General features: G+C 43.9%; 1 protein-coding gene across 1 annotated transcript; it reads left to right on the forward strand.

Annotated features, from left to right (window-relative positions):
• The first annotated feature begins 6276 nt into the window (after positions 1-6276).
• On the forward strand, positions 6277-7137 carry LOC116889315 (mitochondrial intermembrane space import and assembly protein 40-like). The gene has a single exon (XM_032890441.1). It carries the CDS (start codon positions 6277-6279, stop codon positions 7135-7137), a length of 861 nt encoding a protein of 286 aa, XP_032746332.1.
• Positions 7138-12321: the final 5184 nt, after the last annotated feature.

Here is a 12321-nt window from a genome sequence, read left to right on the forward strand (position 1 = left end):
TACTTTAGGTCATGCTGTTTTTCCACAGCAATGGAAAACCTAACTAAACTAGTCTCAAGGCTTTCTGATATGCTCCCTTTCTGGGTAGTTCTTGAGGTCCTTAAAGTCTGTTCTACCGAGGTCATCACTATTATTACACTGTGACCGGCTGCAATGGTTTTGCCACATTCAGTGACCTTAAGTTGCAAGAAAAAAAAAATCCCTAAGTTCACACTGTGTCAAGATGACCAAAGTTCTCTTGCTGGAATGGTCAGTATTCAGTCTAGCCCAATAAGAACTTTGCGTTTGGGGCCTGGAGACGGTTCAGGGGTTAAGAGAGTTTGTTGCTCTTGCAGCACAGATCCTAGTTTGGTTTCTAGACCCCTCATAATGGCTCACAAATATCCTACAGTCCAGTTCAGTGGAATCCTAGATCCTCTTCTGACACTTACGGACACGAGGTATGCATGCAGGCAAAATACCCATACACATAAAATGAAAATAATTATTTTAAAAGACAATTTCTACTTCTTTTTAAGTAGATGTTTAGACTTTGTTACCAGCTCCTAACAAAGAGCTCATAGAGCCCTTGGAATTTCCTGAGTGATAAGGGCTGGGGGAGCAATTTTTGTTCATGTTCTGAGTTGTGCTGCTGGCCTTGAATGTAGTCTGCTGATCGTCCCGCTCAGCCTCCCAAGGAGCTGGAATCTCATCATCATTATCATCACCATCATCATCTTCTTCTTCATCATTATCATCTTATGGGTTGTTTTATATAAGTACATCATTTACTCTAAGGACTCTCCCCTTATAGCCGACTACCCTCTCCTTCCCCCATGCCCATCAAGTCTCCTCCGTTCTCTAGATAGCTTCATTTCTACTTTCATAAAATGTTTTAACACTCCCAATAGGACTCTAATGTACCGCCAGACCTGAGGACCACTAGGCCCGATGCAGTGTGGAGTCCTAGACATGCCATTGGCATCTTGTTTACTCCCCAGGCAAGCCTTGTTGCTTTTAGTCAATGAGTTTATGTTTGATTTGGGAACTTTGAAAGTGGATTTAGCTCAGTGGTAGAGCGCTTGCCTAGCAAGCGCAAGGCCCTGGGTTCTGTCCCCAGCTTCCAAAAAAAAAAAGTGTCTGAGTCATACAGTTTCACTAATTATGGATGAACTGAATTTCATACCCTAAAGTAAAATTTCTTTTTTTTTTTAGACAGAGTCTCTTTCACTGTGTAGCTGTCCTGGAACTCTCTGTGTAGATCAGGCTGGCCTTGAACCCCCAGAGATCTTCCTGTCTCTACCTCCTGAGTCCTGAAGTTAAAGGGATATGCCATCATACCAGGGTCTAAACAATAAAATTAAGCAAATTTATAGTACTAAGAAATGTTTCTGATTATGAAAGATCCAACATGGAAACAGGACGTTTCATATTAAAGCAAATAAATAGACCATGAGGCAGAAGAATGTTCAATGAATACTTCTTCAGACAGACACCTTAGAGAAGTAAGCTTTCAGACTGTAAGGGCCATCCGGGGACCGCCCCACCCTAGGATCCATCCTGTCTGCAGACACCAAGCCCAGACACTGCTGACAGGAGCCCTGTATGATTGACTGCTCCATGGGAGGTTCTGCCAGCAACTAACCAATACAGATTTGGATGCTTGGAGCCAACCGTCAGACTGAGCTCATGATCCCCATTGGGGGAGCTGGCAGAAGGACTGGAGGAGCTGAGAGGGATTGCAACCCCATATGAGGAAAAACATCAGCCGGCCACACCACCCAGTGCTCCCAGGGACTAGACCACCAACCAAGGAGTGTACAGGGAGGATCCACAGCTCCAAATACATATGTAGCAGAGGATGGCCTTGCCTGACAGCAATGGGAGGGGAGGCCGTTGATTCTGTCGAGGTTTGATGCCCCAGCATAGAGGGATGCTGGAGCGTGGGATAGGAGTAGGTGGGTGGATGGAAAAGCACCCTCATAGAGGCATAGGGGAGGTGAGAGAGGGCAGATGTGGGATAGGGTGTTATGGAGGGGTAACCAGAAAGGGGGATATCATTTGAGATGTAAATGAATGGAATGATTAGTTAAAAATAAAATAATAAAAGTTTCTCCAATAAAAATATAAAAGAAAAAAGAGAGATGTTTATGGCTATACCATTCTGAATGCATCTAATTTCATCTGTCCTTGAGGCTAAGCAGTATTGGCCTTGGTTAGCAGTTGGATAGGAGACAGCGGGTTAATACAAATCCAGTGCCCAAATCATACTTGTTTTGATTGAATTTATTCCTTGCTTGACGATCCATAATACTTCTTCACCACTTTTTCAGTATCAAATGTTGGGGTCTTCTTACATGTACCACAAACCTCAAGCTGGCCAAAGAATGTGTATCTGTCATCTTAACGCAAGTTAGGCTCACTCGATGTACACAATGAACCGCAACTGGCCACAGAGTGATAACAGGCCCATGTGTCCCCAACTTAGAATGTATGGGCACAGTGGAGTACTTAGGGAATTGTGGAATCACTTGGACTTGTTCTCTACTGAAATTAGGAATCTGTCTTCCTATTTCTGATTGCTTCATACCAGGACCATCTACTTCTACCTTGTATTGTACGGCAGGTTTTTTTTTTTCCCAAATACTTAGAAATGCTCTAGAATCTATTAGTTCAATCAATAAGAACACCAACCAGGTTTACTAGGGCAAGCCTACAATTTCAGCACTCTAAATGCAGAGGCAGGAGGATTATGAATTCACAGTTAGCCTGAACTCCATAGTGAGACTATCCTATCTAAAAATAAAATTAAAAAGACACTAGGGAGTGAAGAGATGGCTTGGTGCTTAAGAGCACTTGCTACAGAAAGCCTTAGTGCGGGCACCTGCAGAGACTAGAGAGGGTATCATATCCCCCCGAGTTACAGTTACAGCCCACACGCAGGAACCCACACAGAGACACACACTCAAACACAGAGGTTTACAAATAAAATTTAAAAATTAAAAATGTATTTGAGAATTTCTCATTTAAGCGAAATATAGGAAATGGCTGATCATTAAAGGATTTCCAAATGCCATCATTATTACAAAGAGCTATTTGTTAAATCTCTTCCCTTTTCTGCAATTACCTGCCTTCGCAAGTGTTCTCTCATGCTATTTTCTGGGCTGTGTAACAGTTGGTAATTAAAAGTTATATAGTTTTCCTATAGCTAGATTGAGCACCATCAGAGCACGGTCCAAACAGAGCAAATTATTCTGTTTCTGAAATACAAGAAGTTAAACATTTTACACTAACTAGAATATTAATACCTTCCAATCTATCGAATTGTAAAAATGTAAAAACAACAAAAGAAACCTGCGTGCTACTTGATCCACATTTCTCTTCTACCTCCAACTCCTTTTCACAAATCTCAGTCCTTGAGGCCTAAAACATTTCAACATGTTTCCCTAAGACTGGAGATAGTTTCACACAATCACAGTACTCAGGGAGTGAATGCCAGACACTAGGGTCATTGTTTCCGGCTGGGTCTTTCAGTTTAAAAAAAATAAATAAAATCGGCTTCTTTAGCATTTTGTAACGAAATCTTCTCTAGGATGAAGTTATGTAGAACAGGTTGGATTCCTTCAAAGGCTTGTTTTTTTTTTTGTTTTTTTTTTTTTTTTTTTTTTTTTTTTTTTTTTTCAGCTTTAAGAGGCCAGCTCAGATAAGAAACGGCCTTTTGGTCACTATTAAGGGAAACCTTCTTATAGTCTGCCAAATGCTTGTTGGATATCACAATGCTTGCCCATTCTGGCTATGGGAAGATGAACTCTTTCCTGTAATCCCGCATGCTCCCTAAAGATGTCCCCACCTGATCCCCTCAAAGACTGTTTCCCTGGCTTTCTGACACACAGAGACGAGCACAGGACTGCAGATGTAACACCTTCTGCAGATCTCGAGTTCAATCTTGAGGCAGTTTGCCTTCTCCAGTCTCCTCTCCGAAAGTTCTAGCTACACCGATCTTTCCCAATCCTTTAGTATTATCTTTTTAAATTCATTATACAAAGATCTTAATATAAAAACTGAGACTGCTAGAGAGAAACATACAGAAAACACTTCAAGATACACCAATAGGCAAGAACTCTGTCAGAAGAACCCCAATAGCACAGTGAGAGTTGACAAATGGGGTTAGAGACAATAAAAGGGCTTCGGCACAGCAAAGGAAACTATCATCAGAGTGAATTGATACCTTACAAAAATGGCTGCAAATCTTTTGCCTGTTGGCTTTCAGACAGGGGCTAATTTAAAACACATGATGAATTAGCTCAAACCTAGCAGCATGGGCTTTTTAATTCCAACAGTCAAGGGAGGCGGAAGCAGACAGATCCCTGTAAACTGAGGTCAGTCTGGTCTACAGAGCTAGTTCCAGGCCAGTCATGTAAACAAATGTATGTATGAAAATTCCACTGTGAACCCCACTGCTTTTTATACCCTGGAACTTTTGAACTTGCTACATAACCAAGGCTGTCCTTGAACTACTAACTCTCCTGTCTCCAGTTCCTAAATTTTGATATATAGGCGTCTGCCTGGCAAAAAAAAAAAAAAAAAAAAAAAAAAAGAGTTATCTCTTCAGTGCTGGGCACATCTGTCAAATGACTGGCTGCCTTAGTTTTGTTTATTGCACAGATACTAAATAATAATGATCCTCTGGGTTTCTAACCTGGTGAGCTGCCTGGGTGCTTCCAATCCCACTACTGTGGGAGAAAACCCAAGTTTTGTGGCACAAAAGGCTCCTTACTTCACTACAGCCACCCTGGTGTTTCAGGGCTACTTCAGCGACCGCCCACCCTGTGGCTATCAACCAACCCAGATCCTATCTTGATAATTGTTATAAGGGAGACTCTGCTTAGCTAGGCAAGGTGAATCCACCATCTCCCCCACCCCCCTCTGTGCAGCTGGAGGTGAGTCCACAAGGACTTTAGCACAGCCTGGTCAGCAAACAGATATGGCAGAACAGGATCTTAGGGCCTGAGGTCTGGGGGATTCCTTCCAAGCCTTTTTCAAGCCCACCTCTGAGCTACCTTGGGGAGGAGCATTTAAAAGCATAGCCCTGTGAGTCACAGGCTCGGTCAGGGGTTTCGAGACAAGTGATTGTTGAGCTGTGCTTTCACCTGGGTCACCTAACCATCCCGTGGTTTCCCTCTCCCCACTGGAAACTACAGACACTAAACAGCAGAATGGCTAAGTGTCATAGCTGTGGGTCGCAGCAGTGGCCAACTCATTTTCCATTCTGGAAGCTCTAACTGATTTCAACTTGCAAAATTAACAAATAAAAAGGCACGCCCTGGTTTCTTTGGCCAGGGAGCATTAAGGACCACCTGTTTAATTTTAAAGCAATAACCAAACAAAATAAGAAATGCAGGGTTATAGTTTAGGCCTGTGTTTTGATAAAGCAGGGTTACCGTCTTTTACTGTTGTCTGTCCCTCAGGAGAAAAATCATTAAAAGGAACTATCAATTTTCCTTTATACTGCCATTAAAAATCCATATTTCCTTTAACTCAACACATATCAATAATCACCTTATTTCAGAATTAGGAAATTGTCCAGATTATGTTTATGGAAGGAATTCTTAAAAAAAAATCACAGAATTCAAGAACCCACACCGGCCTACACCATAAAAATAATGTTCAGGTGAGAACTTAGGAATGTTAACTTTAGCAAGCCATCAGATGATTCCTATGTTAGGCCAAGTTTGCAATTAGCTGATGCAGAGATCAGGAAGGATCGTGGATGAGACAGCTTTGTAACAAAACGCCTGATCCAGGGTACTTAGGAAGTAAAGAGAGTTTTGTTTTGGCTCATGGTTCTGGAGATTCAAGTATCAGAGAAAGTATCAGAGAAAGGTACCGGGATGCAAAGGGCCTGAGAGATTTTAGACTCTTTGTTTCCTTCAAAGGCATGGCCTCAATTACCTGAGATCTTCCACTAATTTCTACAAAGGGTGTAAAGATCCACAGGGCCCTGCCCAATGTGCCTCACCCTTGGGACCCAGCTTCATGTAGATCTTTGAGAGGCACATCCAAACAGCAGGAGATTATATTTTCTTTTGAAAAATACTGATGGCCAGCAGCAAGCAGGCCGGGAGGGGGCGGATCAGTGCTGGCCTTAGAACCGCCCCCTCCAGGCCTGAGGAGGGGCGAGGGAGGTCACAGCTTGAAGGTGTATCAGCTCCAGCCACGCCTTCCAGCATTTCCAGCTCAGAGCTGCAAGCTGCTAGTTGTGAGCACCAGCACTGAGAACCAGCACCCGGAGCTACCATGGCCTACAGCCGGCAAGAAGGGAAGGATAAAATTGTATTTGTGACCAAAGAAGACCACGAAAGCCCCAGCAATGCCGAGCTGGTGGTTGACGACCCCGCTGATCCCTATGCGGAGTATGGACTGACTCTGCCAAATGGGAACATTAACTGGAATTGCCCCTGCCTTGGAGGAATGGCCAGCGGCCCCTGTGGAGAGCACTTCAAGTCTGCCTTTTCCTGCTTCCACAACAGCACGGACGAAGGCAGGGGATCCGAGTGTGTAGGTCAGTTCCAGGCCATGCAGGAGTGCATGCAGAAATACCCAGACATCTATCCCCAAGAAGAGAATGAGGACATGGAAGAGAACGAGGACGAAGATTCAGACGACTTCTACCAGGAGGGCCTGGAGAACTATGAGGACGAAGAACAGATGGATGAAGAAGAGATCGATGATGACGATGACTACTACGAGGGGGTTGAGAATGAGGATGAAGAGGAGGATGAAGAGGAGGAGGATGGCGACTACTACTATGAAGAAGAGGAGGAGGAGGAGGAGGAGGATTATTATGAGGACTATTACGAGGACAACTACTACCATGACAATGACTATTACTATGAGAACGATGACTACTATGAAGAGAACAATAACTACTATGAAGAGGAAGAAGAAGATGACATCTACTACGAGGCTGACTACCTGGAGGAGGATGAGGAAGAAGAGGATGAGGATGTTTACTATGAGGCTGACTACTTCGACGAGGAGGAGGAGGGGCAAGAGAAAGAGGGGCCAGAAGGTCCAGAGGAGCCAGCAAAATCCCGGGAGAAAGCAGATGCCACTGAGGACTCCTCTGAAGACAAGTCGCAGTACTTCAGCGCCTGAAGGCCACAACCCAGATGCTGCCCGTTTGCTTAGCCACAGAACTCTCTGCACTATGAATGCCCTACCTTTCCATCTCTCTTGCTCGCTCTCTCTCTCTGAAAGCATCCTCTCCTCTGTTGTTTTATGTACTGTAATATAGAAAAGAACTTACTTTGATGATCGGGGGTCTTGGCGACTTGCCATATACCCTGAAGAAAAGAGGTGTGTGTGTGTGTGCACCTGCATTCTACATAAACTCACCCCCAACACTAGGCCACTGCCGAACTGTCCTCTTTAAGTGCCCTGGATTCTGCTGCTTTGAAATAACGTCCAGTTTCTCGACAATCAAGAGCCGTTACTCAGGGCAGTCTCTTATAGTAAGCTGATTTCATGACCCATTTATCCTTGCAGGTATTTATATGTCTCTTTGGGAAGTTAAGTAGAGTCTAAAGCATCTTCCTTAAGATTGCTGGAGTGAGGCCATTCCTACTGGAAGAGGCCTCCGATCAGATACTGGCACTGGGGTATCTGGGGACTGCTGTGCTTTGCTTGGTTTGGGTGTTTGCAGTGCATCGGGTCTCTTGAGTGTCTGCAGTTAGAAGGTAAAATTCTGATCCTTTGACTCCCAGTCCCTTCCTAAGTGAAGGGAGAGGCTGGACTTTGGTTTTCGCTGTTATTGATTTACTGTTTCAAAAGGCCTGGTTTGGGGGCTTTGGTCCACTCCATACAGTCAGTTGTAACATTCCTGAGAAGTTGGAACCGAACTGTTGCCAGAGGAAGCAGCCAAAAAGAGCTTGTGGTTTGAACGAAGCACTCAACTTAAAAGAAATGATTTCTTTTTTAAAAGTAAAAGAATGAGCTCTAAGATCGTGTATGTGAGAGAAAGAGAATGAATGGATGGGTGGATGGGTGGATGGATGAATGAATGAATGTGTAGGCTTATGTATAGCACGGCATTCCTTTAGAGGTCAGAGAACAGCCTTGGGTGTCAGGCTCGGCTTTCCGCCTTGCTTGAGACAGGGTGTCTGTTGTTTTTCTGCTGGATATGCCAAGCTAGCCGGCCCTCAAGCTTCTGGGAATTCTTTTTTCTGCCTCCCATCAGTCACTCTTTAGGAGTACTTGCGTTTACAGGTGTTCTTGTTATTATGTCTTGCTTTTGTATGGATTCTGGGGATTCAAACTCAGGCCTCGTGCTTGCCTGTAAGCACTTTTACCCACTGTGCTGTCTCCCAGCCCTTATTCTTTTCTCATTTTTGAAATGTGGTCTTGCTGCGTGGTCCAGGATAGGCTTGAACTCTTAATCTTCCCACCCCAGTCTTCCCAGGTGCCGGGATTCCGAGGTTTGCTGCCACGCCCTGCCTTTGGATCTAGTTTGGGCAATAGGAAAATCATTTAGGCCAGTACAATATCTCAGCAGGTAAAAGGCCCTTGCCATGGGAGTTCAATCCCGGGACCCACATAATGGAAGGAAAGAACCTTTGGCTCTACATACCGTGGTGCTGTGCCGTGCATGTCTCTTGTTTACATGCACGTCTGAGTGAGCGCCGCACCCATAGACCACACATCATGTGGCAGCACCCAGCACACACACACACACACACACACACACACACACACACACAAAATAGATAAATTGTTTAACTGAGCTACTTAGTCTAGAAGAGCCAAGTAGAACTAGAAAAATAACCTAAATAAAGTAGTTTTTCCCATGCAAGTACTAGCAATGGACTGACCTTGCTTAGCTTCAAAGTCAGACAAAATGGGCTGTTCTGGGTAGCATGGCTGATATCTAAGGTTGATTTTCAATTATATTAGCATATTAGATAGACTCCCCTGGGAAGATTTTGAAAGTGACCATTATCCTGTCACCAGCACAGGTTTATGAAGCAGAATTTCTGAAGAACGCATGCTGCTATTTTTAAAATCTCCCCAGGTGACTTTGTGAATAACCTCTGCTTCAGAGGATACCAAGCATCATCATGCAGAATACCTTTGAGTAGACTTCTCCATGACCTAGGAGGCCAGGCCCGTCTTATGGGACATACAGCTTCTATTCATAGAGGACATGCTAGTATGAGTTTAAGGTCCTTACATACAGTAAATTATCTGCTATGACTCAGGAGAAGATTCTGATTAAGGAAAGAAATTCTGACTCTCCCCCTCACTGGCAACACTAATGTGACATCACTCTCCAGGAGCATTCAGGCCCATAAACTCGAATGAGGTGAGGGTAGGAATAGACAGGGATAGGTATGCTCACTGAATTCCAGAACAGTTTTCACCAGCCCCCATGTTAAGGCTCTGAGTTTCCAAAAAAAGGTCACCTGGTTATTGGGACATTGGGCAGACTGACCAGCAGTTGGGGACCTGTCCTGATCTTCACCAAGCCTTTTTCTGAATGGGCTTAACCTGCCATTTGACTTTGTCATTCTTTAATCATTCACAGGCCCTTGGAGTACTACCCTATCAGAAAAACCACCAAAAAAGAAATGGCTGGAAAGTAGCATCTGATCTTCAGGCTCGGGCAAGAAGATGTAACAACTTGGTTTCCTGTTTGTTCATGTGCTGGTTTTCCAGGAGTGCCGTCTTGCCATAGACTGCGGGTCTGGCCAGCTGACTTATTTCATCCCACCATTCCACATTCCACATGGCTCATGGTCTGTCCCTCCATTTAAGGAAAGTGTTGGAAGGTAAGTAAAATGTGTCTTCCTGCCTCTACAGGGTCTCCCAGTGGGGTTCACTTTTTTCCTTTCCTTAGGTACCCTGTGGTTTCTCTCTGCCTGCCATCATAAAACAAGGTAATTAGAACCCCAAGATCTCAGAAAAGACCTTTTGGAGTCTACTTACAGACTTCCTAGTTTAAAGCTTCTATTCTGACTCCTGCTTTCACATTTCAAGCCAGAGACTACGTGCTTCCAGACCAAGGCCCCTGGAATCAGATAAGAAGCGATTGACTAAGACCATATTCAGGCTGGCCTGCGCACATCACCTTTGCTTGTTTTTTTGGAATTCCAGTCTTTCCCCGTAGGGTGTTCACATTGCTCTTAGGCCTGCTAAAACATGAAGCACCTTCGAGGGCTATCCAACAGATGGAGGTCCCAAAGGTGTCCTCAGGCTATCCGAAGAGCTGAATAATGCATTGATGTGGCAAGTGGGCATGAAAATTGAGCTAAGAAAGTAGTATGAGCTGAGGTACTAAGTCTGAGGTAGGTCTCCTGCTGCTGGCCTTCTACTTGGACATGCGAAATGACAAGACTACTCCCGGTCATGCTCTTTATTTTTAAGGCATGGTAAACAGATGTTAGGAAATACAAAGCATGTTGGGAACTATGCAAAATTTGCAGTGTTTGTATGCCTGGATGATAGATATAGGCGCAAGAACATTCATATAGCATCACTGAAAGTTAATCACTGAAACTCTGACAAGCTTCTGAGGCTTGTGTATGTATACACATCTGTGTAACTCTAGGCAACTCTATTTCTCCCATGTTAACCTCCATGCTCTCTGGTCCTCCCAGAGACAGCCCTTGCCTTCCCATTTTCCCAGAAGTCCCAAAAGTTTGGTTAGCTACCCATCTCCATATATTTTTCTCACCTGGACTTTGATTAGTTCCACTAGGGCTATGAGGAAAACAGAGTAATTCCCCAATGTTCTCTGTTCCTTTCCTTTTTTAGATTTAAAGATTTGTTTATATTCTTGTGTGTGTGTGTGTGTGTCTACTAGATACAATGAGGAGTGCGGATGTCCATGGAGTCCTGGAAATGGTGTAGGACCTCTTGGAGCTGGAAATACAGGCTGCCTGACATGAGTACTGGGAATGAAACTTGGGTTCTCTGGAAGAGCAGCAAGTGCTCTTAACCACTGACCTATCTCCCCAGCCACATCCTTTACTTGTATTCAACTCAAGCAAAAGCAAATGAACATTTTTGTCCTTAGAAACTACCAGGAGATACAGATTCAAATTTTTCAAGAAAAATTAAAATCTCGAAAGGAAAACTAAATGAACCATAGTTATCTGTCTTCACTAAGAATGACTTGTTTGAGGAGTAAATCCTACACAAAGCCCAGCCTGACAACCTCATTGAGCCCGTCATCATGGAGAGGACCCCCATACTCTTACATATGTGGGTCGACAGGTAGCCTGTCAGAAATTGTTGGTGTTAGTAGTGAGCATTAAAGACCTCACAAATTCAAAGGTCCCTTCACATGGGAGTCACAGATGAAACTCTTAAACTATGTATTAAAGGATCTTTTTCTTATTTTTTTTTAAACAGGAAAAACCAACTCAGGCTGTGAGCTCAACTTTTAATCCTCTGTGGAAAGTTTCGAAGCTGGAAATGAATACCTCTGATCAAGAAAATGGTGAACACATTTTATAGAACTCATTTCCTTTGGGTCCATCATCCTTTTCTGGGACAGAAAATAACCAAAGTGATTTATGGAACAGCCAAATATTTTCTTTCACCTTAGAGTTCTTAGAGAAATGTATTTTTCTACAACTCCTAGCTTTTAGGCCTGAGCAACTAGCATGATAAAGCTGCCATTTCCTGAGATGGGAGTGCTCCCAGGGCAAGTTACTGTACCCAAAGCTAAACTACATTTCCTACATTTTTCCCTCTAGATCTGTCCACTGTTGTATGGACTGATAGCCTCATGAGTATGCTACAGTTCTAGGTTAGGGGTGGTCAAAGTAAAACCCAGTGAGATCTGGAAGGCAGAATTGGAGCATCAGCTGTTACACCTTGAAGATTTGTGCCAGGTACCAGGCCCTGCTGCAGTTCACACACACTGTTGCTGACCTGGTACCTCACCCTGTTAGTCTCCAGTGATGATGCCAAACACAGATAGCTGTAACCTCAGCTCTCACTGGATCTCTTTCCCTCAGCTTTCCTGAATCCAGGGCCAGGTTTCTTTCTAGCTCAGTGAGAAGGGAATTAGAACCTTCTGTATGTTACCTCTGTCATCCAGGTTCAAGGCAGTGAGCCCCAGACAGGATAATCCTCACTGGTTCCATTAAACTTTGTGATTCTTGATTTCTTTTTTTTTCATCCTCTACTTTTCTTGCTTTCTTATCCTGCTAAACCACCATGAATCAGGCTCACTCTCTGAAACAGAAGCAACAGCCCCCCCCCCATCAATCCCAGTAGCTTCCCTTAGTGATTCCTGATGGATAATGACTTTGCTCTTATCCTCAAATGTTTCTC

Source organism: Rattus rattus, chromosome X, assembly GCF_011064425.1.
Source record: "Rattus rattus isolate New Zealand chromosome X, Rrattus_CSIRO_v1, whole genome shotgun sequence".
In the NCBI taxonomy this organism is placed as follows: domain Eukaryota; kingdom Metazoa; phylum Chordata; class Mammalia; order Rodentia; family Muridae; genus Rattus; species Rattus rattus.